General features: G+C 44.3%; 1 protein-coding gene across 6 annotated transcripts in view; it reads right to left on the reverse strand.

Moving 5' to 3' along the window:
- LOC147436125 (uncharacterized) overlaps positions 1 to 20,070 on the reverse strand; it is a 31,739-nt gene extending 11,669 nt beyond the window's left edge. For 3 of the 6 annotated variants that reach the window (XM_086489021.1, XM_086489020.1, XM_086489019.1), the window contains exons 1-10: positions 18,540 to 20,070; positions 18,314 to 18,419; positions 18,079 to 18,180; positions 17,908 to 18,003; positions 17,693 to 17,778; positions 17,412 to 17,535; positions 899 to 1,009; positions 608 to 670; positions 361 to 513; positions 29 to 243 (exon numbers count right to left, since the gene is read on the reverse strand). In XM_086489021.1, the coding sequence (XP_086345147.1) occupies positions 29 to 243; positions 361 to 513; positions 608 to 670; positions 899 to 1,009; positions 17,412 to 17,535; positions 17,693 to 17,778; positions 17,908 to 18,003; positions 18,079 to 18,180; positions 18,314 to 18,419; positions 18,540 to 19,789 (2,306 nt within the window). In that variant the 5' untranslated portion in view covers positions 19,790 to 20,070. The remainder of the gene's footprint in view (positions 1 to 28; positions 244 to 360; positions 514 to 607; positions 671 to 898; positions 1,010 to 17,411; positions 17,536 to 17,692; positions 17,779 to 17,907; positions 18,004 to 18,078; positions 18,181 to 18,313; positions 18,420 to 18,539) is intronic. The other 3 variants (XM_086489023.1, XM_086489022.1, XM_086489024.1) reach the window with 2 other exon arrangements.
- Positions 20,071 to 22,306: the final 2,236 nt, after the last annotated feature.

Genomic DNA, 22,306 nt, shown 5'->3' on the forward strand with positions numbered 1-22,306 from the left:
TAAGCATACAGAAACCTCCATAGCTTACCTCCACGCTGCTTGAGACAAAGAAGAGGGATCGATCATTGGTAACTTCTTTGTAAGAAGATTGGCTTGTGCATCCAAGTGGAGAAGACTCCATTTATCAAGCGCTTCGCAAAACCAGCAAAAGCCGCTCTCTTTATCTCCTTCACATGCAGGGGTCTCGATCATGCAGTTCCACAGCCTCTCCGTTGAGCTCCAAGACAGGATAAGACCACTGGACTGATAAAGTCTCACAAATTGATCCCTTGTTAGATACTTAAGGAACATCCCCAAAAAAATAGCAGCAAATAGCACATGTTCCTTACAACAAAACAAAGCCTTTAAACAAGAACATACTTGTAAAATAAAGAGAAGAAAGTCGAGCCTCTCCTTCAACTGCTCATCATGTGGGTAGAAAGGACCCAATACTTCAATGGAGATAGAATCGGAACCATTTGCAGACAAAAGAAGTCGAACTTCTGCCATGTACTTTTCAAGGCTGCTAACAACCTGGAGTCCAAGTTGCCTTATTAGCAACCCAACCCTAAGAAGAGTGTGGGGTTCAACACTGAAAAAATAAGACCGATAAGCTGATAAAACTCACCATATTGAATAAATCATGATCCTTAATTAGCTGTTGCAGGCGCATCTGCCAAGAAATATCATCCTACAAAGTCATCAAAGTCATCATAGAGAAATCCTCGCCCCTCAAAAATACCTCCCAATGCCTATTCAGAAGATAACAGAATACCAAACCTAGAAAGCTCGTGTTAGAAGGTTTACAAGCACACACAAGCATTTTAGCTTTGTACCCGTGAACCAATGGCTTGTCCAGCAAATTTTAATTCTTGCAGAAGACAAAGAAGTCAAAGGGTTGAAAGGTTAGCTCACTTGCCTGGTAGAAAGGCTTCTCATGATCCAGCCAGATGAAGTCCCGCAACAACCTCAATGACGGGATTACAAGGCTTCCCTCTTTGATGTTTGCTAAACACCGAGCCACATACACCTGCAACAATAAAAGGACGTGTTGGGAAAAAACGCCTCACCAAAAGAACCCTGAAATCCTCAATTCATCATTACCAGAAAATGCATCTTTTTTTTAAAAAGAAGGTGCCATCTTCACTGCAGATGAACAAATATTTCCACTTGAAAATTGCCACATTATGAAAGGCATACTCTGGAAACAAGACACACGGGGCCGAACGAATCCTATAATGCAGCTCTTATGCAATGGCAGCCCACATACACAACAACACATGGCAGACAATTTCTCGATCAACATTAGAAAACGTACTACAAAGGTTTCATTAAATATGCTCACCCTTCACGAGGTGAAAATCTCCCTTGAAAATCAGCAAGAAAAGAAGTGTTTCACAACTTAAAACTCTTCACTCAACAAATGTCAAATAACTAATGCTATTTACACACACTCTCAAATTAGAGCAATGGACGATGATTGACGTTTACCCATATGAATCCAAAAACAGCCAAGATTCACCTACAAAGAAAACATGACGTATACTCTTGTAGTCTCATGTGAATCGCCATGTCTCAACGAGAAACACAAGCATTCAAGACAAAGTGTCTCAAGTTGGAGACGTGGCATACCCAACTCGAACAAACTCGCGAAGAGGACAAGAAAAACAGAGCCCAGAGAACAGAGGGTTAGGGCTCCAATGGCCTAACTCTGACAAACTTGTAAAGCATGGCCGAAGGGCCTAACTGAAGGGGTTAAGGAAAACCTAACCTTCGACTAACTTATGGAGCACCGGCCGACGGGCCTAAAACCCTCAAAAGACAAAGTGTAAGGGCTGCCAGAAGTTTCCTAAAATTGCGCTGATGCGTGGCGCTTGCGTTTTGGCATGGCTATACATATGCTGGTTTTGCGTAAGCTTTTGAAAGCAAGAGCTTTTGGAGTATGTCACAAACTGCTCAGGTGTCAAGACAAATAAATGTCAACCTGATGACCTGGCAGTACTGCCCGGACAGTACAGCAGATGACGTGGCAGAGACTGTACGGACAGACTGACAGTACAAGCTGCCCGCACATCGCGCTGACGGGCTGCTGACATGCCAATACCGACCTCCGTAAAACACGCTGCTGACGTGGCAGATTGTACGGATTTCCATAATTTGCGTTGACTGCTTTTTGGGCAGTTTTTGGGATCAGAAGCTTTTAGGGCTCTGCTTTTTGGGCATCCCTTGTATCAATAAATAGACCCAAGAGGCCTCACTCTTCAAAGCATCCAGACGTAGATTCCAGTGTCAGAGAGTAGAGGACCCCTTCGAAAGTTGTACTTTGCTCAAGCATTAATATAAAAGAAATACCGACAGGGGCGCCAGTCTTTGGGGCCAGTCAGCCGAACAGACTTCGAAAAATGAAAGCAGATAGAGAAAGAGCAACCAAGAACAGAAAGACAAAGATGCACGACCCAAGCTTACTCCTCAAGAGCGGGCTCGCTACATAAAGGAGGGGAAGTGCTTTGGATGCGGGGAAACTGGGCATATCTCCGCGAAGTGCCCTAAAAAGGCACAGAAAGAACAAAACGACAAGGACGACGAAAGGCCTGAGAGTTCGAGAGCAGCTAAGGACCGTGGAAGAAAAGGCAAGACAAAAACAGGACTGGTTCCAGATTGCGTGGATACCAATCCCAGCACAATGGACGAGAGTACAGAACTTTGTCGAGCTTGGGGCAAAGTGAAAGACCAAGAAGACCTGATCTTCTTTGATGGAGGAGCCAAGGCCAACTTCATTTCACCAGAATTGGCGGTGCGGCTCGAGATCACTCCCGATCGAATGGGACCACTTGCAAAGGCAGTTCTAGTGGCACCTGGCAGGGACATAGCCGTTACACCTGTCATTGGCAAACTTCAGTTGCATTGTCAAGGGTATTGGGGCATGAGGACTTTTACATAATGCCTTTGGAAGGTTGTGATGTCCTCTTGGGAATTCCTTGGTACCATAAGAACAACGCCGTGGTCGACTATCGGGCAAGGAAAGCGACATTGAGCACAAAGAAGGGTAGAACCATTGTACTCAATATAAAACTTAAGGGCGAGCCTGTCCCTATTGTATCAGCTTCGGCCATTTCTAAATTCATGAAATCCAGTCTATTTGTTTACTCGATCTTTTTGAAAGAGTTGAGTGATGAGGATAGGACAAATATATCTGAACTTGATAAAGTACACCAAGATTTTCTTCACTCTCATGCCGGTTGCTTCTCAGAGGGCCTGCCAAGCGAGTTACCACCTACTCGTCCTGAAGATCATACCATTGATCTGATACTTGGAAGCACACCACCGAACAGGCCACCTTACCGTGTGAGCCGAGCCCAAAACGAAGAGATTATGAACCAAGTGAAAGACCTCTTGGAAAAGGGTCTTGTCTAGCCGTACTTCACCATACTGCTCTCTTGTGTTGTTGGTTTTGAAGAAAGACAGATCTTGGAGAATGTGCATCGATTATAGAGCTCTCAACAAAATCACCATCAAGAACAAATTTCCAATTCCTAGGATCAATGATATACCAAGGTAGGATCAAAAAGTACGTACGGATCCGTTCCGTACCGTACGGACGTACTATACGATCTGTACAAGGCACTTTTCTTTTTGGAAGATAAGCGTGGCTGAGGGTTTTTGATGCATTTTTGCTCACTTATGAGCGACCAAACCAGTTCTCATTTGAGCTTTAATATGCCTGTTCAATCATCAATGTCGTGTAAACTTTGAAATCTCTTGCAGTAGTTACACAGTATGTGGTTGTCTTGTAAAACATGTCTTTAAATCTACTGACATAATATGGCGGAAGGGCTTCCCTTTACACGTGTCGCAATCTGCGACCTAAAGGCTAAAGTCCAAAACGAAAAAAAGCTCAGTTGCACGCGATAAAGAGGGAGAGAAGGGAAGAGAGAGAGGCCGCCAAAGGCGGCCGACCGTACTAGTGTCTCTAAAAGTTGTTGCCCTCTCTTGTTTTTTATCAGAAATATCCTAGAAAGTTTGGTAATTGAGTTTTTTTACAAGAGTACGTATTTTTACGTACATAAAAAATTTTCTTGTACGAAACAACATACTGTACGCACATATACGCCACATATAGTACGTTTGGTACCACCTTGTGATATACTCGACAGATTACAGGGATCCTCATGTTTTAGCAGGATTGATTTGAAGAGTGGATATCATCATATCCGAATTGCGCCGCGAGATGTCTACAAGACAGCCTTTCGAACGACTTTTGGGTTATTTGAGTTTTTGGTGATGCCTTTTGGCTTAACCAATGCTCCTGCGACATTTAACCGGATGGACAGGATTTTTAGAGAGTACAGGCTATTTGTTGGCACTTTCTTTGACGATATCATTGTTTTCTCCAAGGATGAGACAGAACATATAAAACATCTGCTTCAAGTCTTTCAGGCATTACGAGATCACAAGTTAGTGATTAATGCGAAAAAAAGTGAATTTTTCCTACCGGAGATAGACTTTTTGGGACACATTGTGTCAGCAGCAGAAGTGCAGATGGATCCGGCCACGATAGAGACTATCCGTGATTGGCCTGATTTGAAGAATGTCCATGAAGTTAGAAGCTTCTTGGGATTGTGTTCGTACTACATGCGGTTCATTAGAAAGTTTGCAGAGGTTGCTTCCCCTTTGCATATCTTAACACAGAAAGGAGTCCCTTCCTCATTGGGACCCACAGAGGTGACTGCCTTTCAGACATTGAAAGAGAAATTGACTACGGGACCAGTTTCGACTTTGTCGGACTTGCAGAAGTCATTTGAAGTATATTGTGATGCTTGTGGTCGTAGTCTGGGTGCGGTCTTAATGCAAGAAGGCCATGTCATTGCCTACGAGAGCCGATTGTTCTCAAGGCCAGAATTGACAGCACAGATTTATGAGAAAGAGCTTTTGGCGGTTATCCATGCTCTTACTCAATGGCGGCACTACCTACTCGGAGCGGATTTTACTGTCTTTACAGACCATCAAAGTTTACGCTACTTCTTGTCACAGAAGCAGCTATAGGAAAAGCAGATGCGGTGGGCGAACATCTTGTCTTAGTTTCACTTCCAGATTGTCCATGTGCAGGGAAAGAAGAATTTGGTGGCAGATGCTTTGTCTCGGAAGCCGTTGGTTCTGGCTATTTCCGCGATTCATCATAAGAGCTTCAAGGATATGGTCAATCAGTAAGCCACGGATACGGATTTTGCAGATGTTTTCACACAGATACGGGATGGGAGACAGTAGTGGGGTATTCCATTCAGGATGGCTACTTGATGAGGAAAACCATGTTGTGCGTTACACAGCCGTTGAGGGAAAAAGTTATGACTGAATGCCACTATCCGCCTTTTACGGGTCACCGCGGCATTGCTACCACCATGAAAGGGGTAGAGAGATACTTCTTTTGGCCGAGACTCAAGAAGGATGTGGACGAGTTTGTGCACAGATGCTTGGTATGCCAGGTCAAGTTTGATAGGCGTAAAGCACAAGGATTGTTACAGCCTTTGCCCATACCCACCCGCCCATGTGAAAATATTGCAATGGATCTCATTTTTTATCTCCCGAGAACACAGAGTGGTGACGATGGTATCTGGACTGTTATTGACAGATTTAGCAAGCAGACTCATTTCATTCCAGTGAAGAAAATAGTCAAGCCGGATCACTTAGCGAGACTGTTTGTGGCCCAGATTTTCAGATTACATGGCATGCCCGAGAGGATTGTCTCTGGCAGGGACCCCAGATTCACGAGTTTGTTTCGGAAGGTAATTTGGGAGAACATTGGCACGTGGTTGCAGTTCTCGTCATCTTTCCACCCACAGACTGACGAGCAATCTGAGATTGCCAATTTCAGTGGTTTTAGATTTATTGAAGTCTTACATCTCGGATCAGAAGACTCAATGGGAAAAGTATCTACCTTTGGTTGAGTTTGCCTAAAACAACACGATACACTCTTCGACAGGGAAGGCGCCATTTGAGATTGTTGAAGGTGCTGCGAAGGTTCCACCCTTCCTAAGTACGAAAGATAAGATTTTTGAAGTTGATGAGTATACACGCGACTTAGACATGGCTTTTGCCAAGGTCCGCGAGGCTTTGCAGAAATCTCAGGACAGACAGAAAAAGGCAACAGATCTCTGTCGTCACCATTTGAAATTGAAGGAAGATGATTGGGTGCTCTTACGTTTTGAGAAGGCACGCCTGAGAAAGAAGAAGGGAAAGGAGAGGCTTTTTCCGAAGCTTAGTATGCGATACTACGAACCTTTCCAGATCTCCGAAAAGATCGATGATGTCTCCTTCCGACTGAAACTACCTAACACTTGGAGGATTCACAATGCATTTCATGTGAGTCTCTTGAAACCTTTTAAAGGTGATGTGCCCAAAGATGGGGAGCGCAATGAGCAACCCGAAGTGGAGGAAAACGAGGAGATCCTTGTTCCCGAATAGATTTTGGCACATAAGGACAGAAAGAGTAAGGGTAAAGTACGAAGGCGGTTCTTGGTTAAATTCAAGAAGAACTTGCATTGGATGTGAAGTGGATGGAGGAGGAGGACCTAGCAAATACTCCTCAGATTGTGAAACTTTACCTTAAAGCTTTTGGTTTAGCATAGACTACTCCAAATGGAACCCAGAATTCAGCTTTACCCGAGATCTGATGCAGTGGGTTGCACAAGAGGGGAGTTACTCCGCTCCTTTGTCAACAAATGCCTCAAATTTTTGAATACTAGAGTCACTGATGTCTCTTTGATACAGAGAGCTGACAGTATTCTGTTGTATGACTTTATGAAATGTAATTCAAAAACTGATTTGTTCTTGACTTGTTTTTAAGTGCAGGAACTGATAGACGAAATGACTGCAGCATTTTGGTCTAAATGATCTCGAATAGACATGGTTGCAATAGGGGTTAGTCAATCGGACATCTATGAGGTCCTGAGTGGATCTATGCGATTGCTAACTACATTGCCGATAAATCATGCTCTAAGATCCGAATGAATGTTGGATGTTGAATGTCATGTGATGTCATGTAAGGTGCAGCAGAATGAATGTTTGCGCTTTGCTCAAGATGAGTGCTCCGAACTGTACTCAAGGTTCCTTTTGTTCTTATGGAAGGTCGAACCTTCCGTTCTTAATGAGAGAATGCTATGATCACAAACATAGAGAATGGACACTGTGTGTGCAAGTGTGTGAGACTGAGAGATAGAGAGAGAAGAGAAATACGACACCAGAGACGATGTAAAACCCTCCTCCGAAGGCCCCACTCTCGTCGGCGAGAGTGGTCTACTTATGATTGCACAAACTGGTACAATGGGAATGCATGTAACTGATGCAAGTCTAGGCTATGTCGACGACGAAGAAGGGGACGACGACACCGGTCTAAGGGCTGAAATCTGCAAGTGAGTATCTGCTGTCCAAAAACGCTATGGACTGAAATCTGCTGTTGCTGAAAACGCTAAGGAAAACGCTGTTTTTGCTGGTCTTTAGGGCTGAAAATCTGCATCTACTGAAGGCTGAGAACTGATGTTCTTTGGGGCTGATTCTGCTACTCTTTTAGGGCTGAAACTGCAGGTACTTTATGGCTGAAAAACGCTGCATGTTGAGGTTTCTACTTCTGAAAACGCTAGGTCAAGGATTTCCAAAAACGCTAGGTATGCTGGGATCAAAACGCTAGGCATGGGGCTGTTGCGGTGAAGATCTACTTGCAGTGCCTACCTGTTGCAAAACCGCCAGGGCTGGGACTTGCTTGGCGGTGATGCAAATGGAAAACGCTAGGGATGAGTCCTTCTTGCTTGGAGGGAAGACCACCAAGTTCTTGCTTGAGAAGTTGCCTGCTGAGCTTGGCTCCTGTTGCCTCTTCTGCCATTAAGTGCTAGTCTAGGTTTGCTTAAATACAAACTTACTCAATTTGCCCTACTTACTTTCCAACAAAAGTCACTTAAAAATAATAAGTGAAAAATGTCAAAAATAAGTAAAATAGGCTAAATACACTGGAAAATTCCCCTGAAGGATCCTGATGGATTTTGATGGGAATGCTTATGATCATGCTGTGTGCAACCAGAGGATATGCATCTACACTAAGTGACTGGTCATGCACGGTCTACGAATAGACTCACAAAAAATGCCAGATCACTTCTAAATCTAGACTGACTGGACTGATTGAACCCTTGTCGTGTTGTAGCTTGTCCACGGACACATAGGGTTGGATGTGTCACGTGACATCCCCTCCTTTTCAAAGTGAGGTACTGGTACCAAACTATATGGCGTCGAGGGAGACCGCCAATAGCATCCGAAATCTTGGAAGGGACTCTTCGTCGGCCCACTCTGATGTGTGGGTCGTGCGGTACTTGAACTTCATAAAGGTCTACAACGCTTGCTTCTTTGGGCCGCGCCGAAAGTGACACAAAGTCTTCTAAAGCTCCTTCGATGCTTCAACTTTGTCGAGTGTCATGCTTCTTTCTTCTTCAAGAATCTCCATGGCTGAAAATTCCTAAACCCATTTCCAACACAACACCATGAACATACCCATTTCATGTAAAGTGAGTGGAAAAAATCTTGTCTTCCTCAAAGATTGTGCATGCAATGTAGATGAACAAAGAGACGAAGTGCCAAATCGTTCACCACACACACGCAAATAATGAGATCGAATCTCTCTTTGGATCTAGAGCAATCAACAGTGGCAATTCACAACGGAAATGCCCATGCTTGGTGCTCATACTTTCATGTGCTCTTTCGGGTATTATGTCATGCCAAGGAAGAGACATGGAATGTGACTTCCGTACATACATACTTTTCAGCTTTTCATGAAAAATCCGCATACATTCGTGCTCATCCATGAGTGAAACGTGCTCAACGTACAATATGTCATGCCTAATAAAAGGGATCACATAAAGACGCCGACTAAAATACATGAAACAATCATGAATGAAACACTCGAACAATGCGTGCGTATCAATCATGCGAACACATAATACTTCTCGTGAGGGTTCTTTGGACCTAGGCTCGAGAGCCGAGATCGATCCTTCGTGATTGATCAAATTTGCAACGAGGTTAGCTTCGCTAGAAAAAGCATCCACTAACACATCATCCTTGTGAACAATCACGTCATCTTCATGCAACTCATCATGCTTGTGAGAAATCACATCTTGATCATGCAAACCATCATGCTTACCATTAGCATCCAAATCATCATGCTCATTATTATCATTCAAATCATCATCATGCAAATCATGTGAGTCATGCTTTGGAGAAGAAGAGACTGAGAGAGTCTCCTTCTCCTGAATCCTTTCAATCTTGTCCTGCATATTAGCAATGAGAGAGGGAGAATGAACAATGTTCTCTCCACAAATGACAATGGGAGAATCACTTTTGGCATAGAGAGTGAAAGTGTTAGTCTCCCAATCAATGAGAGGGTTAAGATCACGAAACCATTGAATGTCCAAAATCATATCACATCCTGAGAGAGAAGAGACAAAAAATCTTCTAGTGAAGGCAGCTTGTTGAATTGTAAACAACACATCAAGACACTCCTGCGTGATGAGAGGGTCCATACCGGGAACAAAGCCAGAGACCTCGAGAGGAGATTTCTCACTAACTTCTAGACGGGCTCTCTCAACAAGAGAGGGACTGATCACCTCATGCATACTACCTCATGCATACTACCTGGGTCAAACAATATGACAAAACGCTACCCCGACACCTACACCATAACATTTAATGAGAGAATCATCAATGGGAGGGTCAAGAGAAACTTGGGGCACACTTCTGTTATCATTAATTGCATTGACAGAGGAAGTGGAATCTGTGGATTCTTTAGATTCATTCAATTCAAGCTTAGGACATGTTCTTTTTATGTGGCCCTTAATGTGACAATGAAAACGACCTTCCTTAGAATAAGTGCTTTGCTCTTCTGACCTGATGTATCCTCCTACAATTCCTTGTGCTACCTTTTCATCTGGAGTAAGCTTAGGTTTAGCAATTGTGTTAGCCTTACCCTTAGGTTCATTGGAAGAATTCTTTTCTGAGAGACTGTTGGAAGATTGGTTAGAAGAGTTACCATTCTTACCGTTCTCAGGGTTCTGAGAAGTCTGCGAGGTACTTGTGGAAGTCTTGTTCTCCTTAAGCTTTCCCTTGTTGTGCTTCATCTCCTATGCGAGAGCAATCGCTACCGCCTTATTGAGATCGATTGGGTCGAAGACTTCTACATCAAACTTGATATAGTCGTCTAACCCAAAAAGGAATGCTTCTTTGCGTTCATCATCCGACTTGCGTAATTGGGTACCTAGCAGCAAGACACGATTAGAAAAAGACATAACCATCATACCATTTTGCTTGAGAGCGTGCCAATCGTCCTTCAATCGTGCGAGGTACTAAGGTGGCATAAACCGCGCCTTGAGCTTGTCTTGGAAATCAACCCAATTGAAGGAAAGGGGCGTGAATTCGTCGGCTTCCTCTAGGTGCACGGCTAACTGTGCCTCTTGCCATGCGTGGTACCAATTGATCGCATCACCGACAAGGTACATGGCTGCCGTCAAAACTTTGCTATTTCCTGTCTTCTTAGTTGTCGCAAAATAAGCATTAAATTGATGCAACCAAGAATGAATAACCGTAGCATCCATCTTACCATCATACTTACTGATAGTCAACTTCTCTGTGACTGGATTGTTAAAATCCGCCTCGTGGCTTGCGCCACTTGAGGAACTCCCACGATCTTTGGCTAGTTCGGACTTCGAGGCAAGTACTTGTCGAACCAATTCTTGAGTGCGTAGTTCTCTTTGAGCCTCACGCTCGACCTCCAAGGCCACTCTTTGAGCTTCACGCTCGGCCTTTCTTTGTGCTTTTCTTTCGTTTCATTCATCGCGCTCGCGTTCTAACGCAATGCGATTTGCTTCTTGTTGTGCGGCAATTCTTTCATTTCTTTCTTCGCGATCGCAGTCCTTGGCTTCCTTTTCTTGCTAGTTGTGCCAACGCAACTCGATTCGTTTCTTGTTGTTGTATCATCATCTCCAACATCGACTTGACCATCACCTCCATAGGAGTTGGTACAACTCGTGGCGTAGATGGCGAAGGGGGAGAGTCGGAAAAATCTCTTGGTGGGGAGAACTCTTCGTCGCCTCTCTCATGCTCACCACCTGTATGCGAAGTATCCATTTCGCTTCGGGTGATGACCATACACTAGGGTCTTGGGTTCTTGGGTTCTTGAGGGTCTTGAGGTTCTTGAGGTTTTCTTTCGCTTGCAATCTGTATTTGAGAAGGATCTTCTCTTCACCCAAGTTCTACTCCTTTCCGTGGGCACACCCCTTAGCGGCCTTGCGCTCACACCAAGGTTTCTTTTTCCCACCTCACATCGATTGGCCGGCCGCTAAGTGCACGGTCCGCTCTCAATGAGAGAAAAGAACACAAGGGGAGGCTGGACAAGCCCTTCTTTCTTGGGATTCATGTCACTCTTCAAAAACACGATTAGGAATCGACACGCCCAAGCGAACTTGGGTTCGTGCGACCGCAACAAGCAAAAAAAATTCTTGTGATTCTTGTGGTTCTTTTCTTGAGTGATACAGAACACTGCCAAAGCTTTGATACCAATGTAAGGTGCAATGGAATGAATGTTTGCGCTTTGCTCAAGATGAGTGCTCGAAATTGTGCTCAAGGTTCCTTTTGTTCTTATGGAAGGTCGAGCCTTCCGTTCTTAATGAGAGAATGCTATGATCACAAACAAAGTGAATGGACACTGTGTATGCAAGTGTATGAGACTGAGAGATAGAGAGAGAAGAGAAATACGACCCTAAGGGCTGAAATCTGCAAGTGAGTATCTGCTGTCCAAAAACGCTATGGGCTGAAATCTGCTGTTGCCGAAAACGATAAGGAAAACGCTGCTTTTGCTAGTCTTTATTGAAGGCAAAACTGATGTTCTTTGGGGCTGATTTTGCTACTCTTTTAGGGCTGAAACTACAGGTACTTCATGGCTGAAAAACGCTGCATGCTGAGGTTTCTACTTCTGAAAACGCTAGGTCAGGGATTTCCAAAAACGCTAGGTATGCTGGGATCAAAACGCTAGGCATGGGGCTGTTGCGGTGAAGATCTGCTTGCGGTGCCTACCTGTTGCAAAAACGCAAGGGCTTGGACTTGCTTGGTGATGATGCAAATGGAAAACGCTAAGGATGAGTCCTTCTTGCTTGGAGGGAAGACCACCAAGTTCTTGCTTGAGAAGTTGCCTGCTGAGCTTGGCTCCTATTGCCTCTTCTGCCATTCAGTGCTAGTTTAGGTTTGCTTATATACAAACTTACTCAATTTGCCCTACCTACTTTCCAACAAAAGTCACTTAAAAATAATAAGTGAAAAAATGTCAAAAATAGGTAAAATAGGCTAAATGCACTGGAAAATTTCCCTGAAGGATTCTGATGGATTCTGATGGGAATGCTTATGATCATGCTGTGTGCAACCAAAGGATATGCATCTACACTAAGTGACAGGTCATTCACGGTCTACGAATAGACTCACAAAAAGTGCCAGATCACTTCTAAATCTAGACTAATTGGATTGACCAAACCCGTGTCGTGTTGTAGCTTGTCCACGGACACATAGGGTTGGATGTGTCACGTGACATGTCATGTGATGTCATGTGACGTCATGTGATGTCGTGTGATGTGACTGTTGATTGGTACATGTGCTAGATGTGTGTTCCTAGTGCGTCAGTACTAACAGTCAGTGTCTGCTAAGGCAGTTTATGGTCTCTATCTGTTTTGCAGGCGTAATCGAGGGCGATTACAATGCTTTCAAGAGGGGGGTATGTCACAAAATGGTGACGTGGAATAACTCTAACACACACACACACACACACTCTTACAGGGAAAGAAGAAATGTTGACGTGGCTGACTGTACGGGACTGTAGTATGGACGCCCGCGATTTGCGAAGGCATTGCCACGTGGCAGCAGTACGGACGCCCGCGAATTAAGGGGCAGATTGTTGCAGCTTTTGGGCATTGCTTTTTGGCTACGCAATTAGAGAGAGAGAGAGAGAGAGAGAGAGAGCTTTTATTTAACAAGTCTTGTTTTGTGCCAAGTATGGCTTGAGAGAGAAAAGGAAAGCTCTTGCTTAATTTTTTAAGGGCTTTTGATTTATAGCTTTTGGGCTCTGCTTTTGGCATCCCTTGTAATCTTTAAATATGTGAGCAGGCCTCTCATGACTCAAAGCATCTGGACGCAAGAGTCTGAGTGTGAGCGCTTGCCCTCACTCTTGTACTTCGAACACACGTTAATACAAAAAGAAATACCGAAAGGGACGCCAGTCTTTGGGGCCAATATCTCTAGGCACAGAACTCCATCGGGCCAGTGTTGAATAAATTGTGAACTGTGAACTGTTTGAAGTGATTATTTGTGGTGTCGTGGTAGATTCTCAACTTGGAGTGTCCAAGTCTATTACAGCATCGAGGACGGGCCTCAGGGGGAGTGGCAGTTTTATTCAGGGAGGAGTTGCAGCCATTGATATATATAGCGCGCAAGGATGAACAGGCGAGATACATGTGGGTGAGGCTAAGGGCAGAGACACACAGATACCCCTACATTGCTATTTGTTACTTTCCTCCTAATAGTTAGTATATGCATCACCTAGAGGACAGTCCCCCTTTGCTATTTTGGAGAATTGACATATGGGAGTTTTCCAAGGATGGTGACATTATTATACTAGGGGACTTCAATGCTAGGACTACCCATCACCAGACAATATTTTATGATACTTCCGAGGAGATGCTTACGAAGCTGGACGTTACAGAGATGGGCCTATCTAGACTATCGCAAGATGAGGAGTACATTGAGTATGGCAGATACTTGATAGATATGGAAACTGCACACATATTATTAGATTGGCCATTTTGAATAGCCTACAAAGATTTTCGACAGCTGGAGGTTTTACATGCTTTCCACATCGACATGGTGCTAGTACAGTGGATTAATGCTATGGCCCAATCAGGTCTCATTCCATTCTTTCAGGATTTCATGGTGGGCACTAGGCCAATTGGAGTAGCAGTTGATCATGCTATCTTGTCCTTCACTCTTACGTTTCAGTTCAGCATAGCTCCATTAGGAGAGGTCCCCACGCACACTCGATATACGTTAATGAGGGACGGACTCTAATGTATATGGATGAGATATACAGGCAGCTATGCACTCAGAAGCCGGGACGGCCACTAGATGAACTCACTCGGATATTGACAGACGCTCCATGATGCAGCATCAATGGCATACCCTCGGGCCCCACAGCCAGCCTACACGGAGACGATCTGGGAGCATGCCACAGAACGGTTGGTATGATGAGGAGTGTAAAGAGACGAGGATCAAATTGCAGACGGAAGTGCTCATGGGTATTACCACACATAGACGGTCACGGATTATCTTTCGCCGCCTAGTGCGACGAAAGAAAAGGGCTTATCTATCTCAATTAGAGCGAGATCTGTATCAGCTATTTATGAGTCAAGACTCGGGCGAAGCATGGAGGCTATTCCACGAGCATTCACCACCACCAACAGTCACCTCCACAAAGACATGGGGGCAATATGCAACATCTCTCTACACCACAATGTGGCAACCACCTTTGCCGGACTCACTAGAGACATGCCCGTGACATGTACTTTCTTTACTGCCGAGAGGGTAAGGAAGCCATTGATAGGATGAAGACAAGGAGAGCACATGATCATAAGGGTCTGGTAGCAGAGCACTTCATCCATGCCAGAGATATGCTTGCAGAGCTTCTTGCTATGATGTTTAATCGGGCCATGTATGAAGGCTTTCCTAAGACTTGGAGTATGTCTACGATTGTGCCTATTTTCGAGTCGAGATCCCATGATTCCCAGGAATATCACACCATCATGGTTGGTCACGCATTGGCTAGGCTGTATGCATCCATTCTTGAGCAGGAGCTGAGTAGATGGGCAGAGCGAGAGGGCATACGAGCACCAGGGCAAGCAGGATTCATGAGAGGTTTCTCCACTCTTGACCAAATTCTGACACTCAAAGCTATTATTGAGGAAGGCAGACACCATATGGGGTATTCTGGCTTTATATAGGACAGTGATGGGGCGGGTACGCACTACTGAGGGAATGTCCGACATGGTACACTCCACTCTTGGAGTGAAGCAAGGATGCCCCCTATCTCCGACTATTTGGGATGTATGTGGATGAGTTTTCAGACTATGTAGAGCGTCAGGGAGACGGGAGGGGGGCTCAGCTAGCAGGGACATGGACTCCGTTGTTACTATATGCTGATGATATTGTGTTGATTTCTGACTCTCTAGAGGGGATGCAGCGTCATTTAGATGCTTTGCATACATTTGCTCATGACAGCGGATTGTCTGTCAACCTTGGGAAAACCAAGATTATGGTATTCAACACCACTCCACAATGGGTCAGGAGGTCAGCACCCACATTTTCGTATGGCCAGGAGACTGTGTAGTACACAGATGCATATACCTATCTTGGGGTAGTTTTCGGTGGACCGGTGTTTTCACTGAGCATCAGAGACTAGACTAACGAGAGCATATGCAACCCTGGGAGGACTGGAGAGGATGTGTTCGCGGGTTCAGTTTCAAGAACCGCGAACAAAGCTCTGGCTTTTTGACACTCTAGTGACTTCAGTTATGCTCTACGGAGTTCATGTATGGGGACCCTCAGTAGACCATCATGGGAGATCTGCTAACACATATGGATGGAGATATATGGAGAGGCCTTTGGTCTCTATGATTGCTCGGATGATTCGGGCTAAGGTCTCAGTGCCCACACACGAGTTGGGCACGAAGATGGTCTTCTGCAAAGAGCATCTTCTCCAACTCACGGAGGACGGTTTTGTGACAAGGCCTGCATACATGGATACGCACTTATCTCATGGGATCCAATGCACTACTGGGCAGAGACGCACATCTTCACATCAACTCCAGATCGAGACTGGCCGATTTCGAGGGATACCAGCAGGGGCCAGGATATGTCACCTATGTCACTTAGAGCCAAAGACAGAGCTGCACTACACGTCATTGCCCGGCGTACTATGAGATACACGGCCGCTTCCACTTTCTGTTCAAGGAGGGTTTCAAACCATTTTCTAGAGTCATGAGATACGAGGATCAGAGATGTCTCGGATTGTTCCTACTAGAGCTACACAGACTTAGGGAGAGCTTGCTGAGGACATCAGGGAGGAGAGTCTCGGAGACGAATCACAGACTTCTTTACACCAACCAGGGGAGAGTCAGAGTAGTCGTTGACGGACGCTACATCGGAGGACTCGGATCACTTTGGCCCGACATGCACGACGCCCGGTCAGACTGCTGACCATGGAGGAGATTGATGAGATCCGCCAACAACCGATGCTGCATCTCTTGTGATTTAGCCATCCCAGCTAGCTGCTTAGTTCACACCTACCAGTTTAGGATTCCATAGTATTTTTATTTTGTCATTTTGTTACTCTTTGTATCAGATCCACCACATTGCAACGTTCTGGTCTCTTAGGTCATTTTGGCCTTTTGAAGACGTTAATATAACATTTCATTTCATTTCTCTCTTGACTATTTATAAATATCTTGAGGGCACATACCCTGAGATAAAAGTACAAAATACATCAGAGAAAATATTCAAAACTGTCTATTCCTATCGGATTATTTTCATGAGAAGTGCTTTTGGCATAGTAACATGGAATGGCCATTCTTAGGTCTTCGTTCCCCGTTCCCATCCCAACTTCCCATTCTGGATTCCCGTTCCGTGTTTCAGACGTGAGTATTTGAAACAGGGAATGGCATTTCATGCATGTTGCCGTTTCCCGTTCCCGTTCCGATTTCCCGTTCCAGGTAACTATGGCTTTTGGTCCTACTATAAGAAAGGCATGCACAATGCAGGGACATAGCCTCTTCGTCGTAACTCCCCCAACACATATCAAGCTGCTCTGCAGTATTTCAGAAATACCTACAAGGTTGTTGAAAATAGTAGTTGTGGCCACCAATATCTCTCTATGTAATGGAGCTCTGACTCCCTTTTCTCTTAATCTTACCGCCCAGTTATTCGAGTTGTTCCAGTTGTGCTTCCACTTGTTATCAAGTGAATATTTACGGATATTGTGGTGCACTGTGGTCACCCCTTCTGCCGTGGCAGAAACTGCTACACATAGACGTTGGATCTACAGACAAAAACCAAGTATTGAAAGCAATGTGAGTCACAAGGCTCTGCCAGCAAGTTGAGGTATGCTACAGTAACTGCAGTACCCACATAGGAAACCCACCCAATGAGACCAAGCAGGGCATAACTTTGGCATCAATATATGATGCAGTACCAAGGTAGAAAGTGGCTTCACTGAGCACCACTGTTGCGAGTACGTTGACTACATGGTATCTGTAACAAGCAAACACTGCACAAAACATCTTACAGCTATTGCAAGAGCTTCTCTGACCCACATCTTTGCTTGCACAATTTATTGAATCATAATGACCCAAGATCTCTGTAAAAGCTCCAGACTCCAGAATCTCTCCTGGTGCAGCCTCATCCAGCAGCATCAGCTTCCACAAAAGCTCCAACAACCTGAAAGACAAATTACCCCAATTGACAAAATTAAAATAAAAAAACGAAGACAGATAAACATCCAAATTAAAATAGAAAAAAGGTACATTCATCACCAGGTGAAATATCCATTATTGAAGCTCTAGTTAGACAAAGGTGTGGAAGGCTATCGGCATACCTTGATGCCATTATCCCCTTGTTATCACTTCGTGCAAGCTTCTTCAATAATGTTAAAAGCTTTCCAATATCAAATGCTGACTGGCCCTATTACCAGAAAAATGAAATTAAACAGAGAGCTTACGTATTTGGATACAGTGCCACAGAACCCAAAAAAACTGGACAAACACAGCTACATGGTTTCCAGCACTTGCAATACAAGACCCAAGAAAAGACCTGACATCCTTCGAATCGTCCAAACAAGCTATCCAACTGCTCAGGAGAAAATGAGCATGCCAGGTCTGCTATAAGGTCAAATATGTTAGTCTTCACCTGGAATCAAAAGGACAACATAGTCAGTAAACACTTTACAAGTACGGTACAGGTACCTATAAGCTCAATAATTACCGCCTCAAATTGATCAGGTTTCTCTGTAGCCATCCAAACAGCATCTAAATGTGCATCAGAAAGCCTTTTCTCTTGAAGAAGAAACCGCATTATTTTCTGGACCTGTTGTAGCATTTACATAGAGCTATTACTCACAGATAGTTGTTGCTAAATCTAAAGATCAAGTGGCACAGTAAGAGAATCGATAAAATGCCACAAATGGTGCAGGATAAAAAGATAAGGGAGAAATGATTGCCTGATCAACATACTGTTTATGATGCAGATGAGAGCGAAGGACCTGTCTTATAATATCCATTTTCTCCATCCAGCTAATAGTTGTAGAAATAGCCAGAGAGTTATCCCTAATGAGCAAGAGATAAAGTTACAATGGTAAGTTCAAGGCCCTACCAAACGATAAACGCCATGCCACACACGCATTAACATACATTTGCAAAAAACATGTAACCTGTCCCACTACTTACTTTGATGCAATAGCTCGAGCATTCTCCAGCATCTTGTTGATTTCTCTGACTGCACTCAGTTGCTTGTTGAAAGAGTGAAAACTTAGCATCCTTTCTACTAGTCTTCTCTGCACTATGCTTACAACATTTTCTGCCTGCTCTAGTGAGGTATTGCGCGCAATAATAATCTGCAGGTGTTTGAGAATTGAAGAAAGGGCAGAAAAGGAACCGTCCTTAGTCTTGTCACTAAGAGAGTCCACATCTGACTCTACTTTTTCAGCTACATACTTAAGAACCTTGTTACATGGCTCAGCAAATGATTCTGCGACATCATCTGTAAGGAACTCTACAGATTTTGAAACAATAAGCAGCACAACCTCTAACAGAGCTGGAAGAAGCTTGTGAGGTAGTGAGAGGACTCTCAGCAATTGATGATACCCATTGCCATAAGCCGTCTGACCAAAATAGTTTAAAAGGTAAGAAAGCCAGCAATAAACATCTGGAGGCCTGCATCGACTGCAATCACAAACTTCTGCCTCCTTCAACATAACCTTTCTATTAGGGCAAAAGTAGTCTCCACTCTTTTTTGGGGTTGAAGAGCCAGGAAGTGGTTTTGCAAATTTTGCACTTTGGCCAGAATTAGGGGCTGGGGCTGATACTCTACTGTGCTCCTTGTGTTTAATGTGGTATTGGCTCTGTTTATCAAAGCCTATGGAGAGAGACCTCAAGAGAGGTAGCAAATCCTCCATACCTGATGCTCCCTCCAGCTGAGCTTGTGGCAATTTTGCCACCACCAAATCCATAAGGCGACAAATAGCATCGAATATGTTATTATGTATCTCATCATTCCATTTCCATATTGCTTTATCGTCGAGGCACTTGTCGAAAGCACTAGGTACAGCATCCCTATACAACGTTTGCAGACGTCTATGCTCTGAGCAAGTCTCTTCCATGCCTAAATTTGCAATTTTGCTGGCAGAAACAAGGCAGTTTGTGAGATGGATGGGATAGACAGTCCAAGGCCACTTATTGAGACCATCAAGAAGCACGGCAAGGTCATCGCGGGGAAACTCATAAGCAGAAAGGTCATCATCTATATCTATTTCTGGCTGAGGCATCATGATCATATCGGCACCCTCATAATCTCCAACAGAGGACTCGTCACTGGAGTTGCTTTCCCAAGCGTCCTCTTCCTGCTGATGTTGCTGTGGCTGTTGTGGTTGCTGCTGCTGTGTTCTGATAGCTTCACGCCTTTCCCAGCGCAGATCCATGGACGAGCCAAAAGCCCAATCTCCTCATGCAGGCAGAGCGTTGCTGGAAACCATGAAGCGAAAATGCAGATCTCAAGCCAAACCTACACGGTTAACGCAGACAGCGGGAGTGTGTGGTCGGGCGGGCAGAACCTTTAGCTGTGTAATGAAGATAAGCAGGCGAAACTGCTACGAGATACAAAAGTAGCAAACCCTTCTTCTGCAGGCGAAGAACTCAGAATGCGTTGCAAAATGCAGGAGCTGAACCGGAAGAAGCCGAGGTCTGTAAAACGCGAAAACCATATAAACATTTCCTTGCCTTTAACCCGCCCTTAATTCGCCCCTTAACATGACCACCGGTCCGACCAGTTACCAGCCCGCTCGGTTACCCTTTGAAAAAATATCGGTGCTACCGGCAACGTAGGTCGCGCACTATTTTAAAGTCTCTTTACATATACTACTGCCCTTTTTCTCAAAGATGCCAACGGTAATTGAACTCTCCTCCTTTGTGCACCCAAACGCATGGTTTGTGCGTCGAGCGAAGAGGGCGAGTAATAAAGACACAAAAACTTTGTAGAAGCAAGGAAAAGAGAAAGGCACATAGCATTCCACGAGTATTCCACATTTTGAGGCACAAACGCACCTCTCGAGTCTCAACACTATGTTGAAAAATGCGCAAGACAATTGTCATGCATCTAAAATAAGGACAATTTTGGCATTTATGTTCAACTAGGAATTGTTTCTAGAGGAACTTCGCAATTGGCATACATATGTACAAATCCACCTCTCAATATCTTGTTGCATGGGGAGTATGAACAATCTTGCCATATATGTCAATAGAGCATTTACTATCAAAATCGTATTGTACACCCTTGATCTCCTTGTGGATCTTTTTACTTATTATGGATAGCTTTGAAGCTTTCAAGATGCAAACATGAGTGCCACTACCAAACGATGCCCACCTCGCTTGGCGTTGCCTACCTCATATATTGCAATAAGAGTAGTCCATATTCTCATGACGGAGTTCCCCAATTTACAATTAGTATGAATGTCCACAATGCACCAATTAGCACAATGCTTAGTGATAACTCCAATTTACAATTAGTATGAATGTCCACAATGCACCAATTAGCACACTGCTTAGCAATAACCCCTACCTCAGAACATATGTTACCATATACGTGTGGTAGTGATGTGTGTGAACACGCTAGGACCGTCGGGGCATTTTTTCCCTCTTTAGGAGGTTTTTTTTTCCCCGTGCATTGTATATACTCCCATCACTCTAGGGCTATCTATCTTTCCATTGCACACTAAGTAACACACTCTCAGTTGTGTGCCTTGAGCTTCCTTCGTCTTCTCCAAGTTGTGTGAGTTTCTCTGCAACCCTAATTCCAGCAATTGGTATCAGAGCAGGTTGTGTCCTCCTGGGCTTAGTTGCCAGCAGCTCCAGCACACGCCTGCTCAATTTCTCCGATTTCAGTGAGCTTTGGCAAGCGTTCGTAAGTTGACAAAACTATTGGGTGTTCTCATAGAGCTCAGTCTGCTCAGATTTCTAATTCGGGCTCATTTCGACCTCCATTTCCACTACAGGCACGTCTGCACATGCAATTTCTTCATTCTGTGCAGAATTTTTGTCAGTGCCGTTTTTTGCATAACAGGTCCCATACAGTCTACCGCGGGTTGTGCTATATAGCACGTGTTGGTCTCACTCAGTTTCACATCAGGTGTAGGCATTTTCCATGGCTGACAACAATAAGATGTGTTCAAAATGTTTGTTGTTGAGGACACGTTGGATGGGGACAATTACCCTATGTGGGCTTACATGATGCAACATGTTCTTGTGTCAAAGGGTGTGTGGAATATTGTGCATGGCATTGATGTACGTCCTGGTTCTGAGGATGTAGGTGATGTTGAGGATGTTGCAAGTCTTGCTGCAAGGATTGCTGCTATTAGAGTTCTTTTGCCTACGACAGAACAAGCTCGTTGGGATATAAAGGATGCGCAAGCTCATGCATTGATTGCGTTGTTTGTGAAGTGCACCATTACTCCTCATCTTTGTTCAACAAAATCTACAAAACAGGCTTGGGATATTCTAGTAGGTCTTTATGCAAGCCGCAATGAGGCTAAAATTGCTTTGTTGCGTAAAGAGATGGAATCAAAGATTATGCATGAGAAAGATGATATGGACACTTTCCTTGGTGGTGACGAGGATATCAATGAGCAACTTATTTCTGTGGGTGAAGTCATTTCAGACAGTTCCCTTTTGCAGACTGTTCTTGATTCCTTACCAGACTTTTGCTAGTACTTGGAGACTTATGACCCACGCAAATCCTAAAGTTGTCAAGTTTGATGCATTATGCACATTGTTGTTGCAAGAGTCACTTTCCAGAAAAAACAGGACTAGGCAGCGTGCAGTTGAACAGGCTTTATTGCTTCTCAAAGAAAGGGTGGTAACATCAATGCAACCACTTCTTATGGTTCTGCTACGAGTGGCAAAACTTATGTTCCTAATGCTTTTGCTGGCAGCAATTCGTTTGG

Source organism: Adiantum capillus-veneris, chromosome 18, assembly GCF_014529385.1.
Source record: "Adiantum capillus-veneris isolate H3 chromosome 18, ASM1452938v2, whole genome shotgun sequence".
Lineage (NCBI taxonomy): Eukaryota > Viridiplantae > Streptophyta > Polypodiopsida > Polypodiales > Pteridaceae > Adiantum > Adiantum capillus-veneris.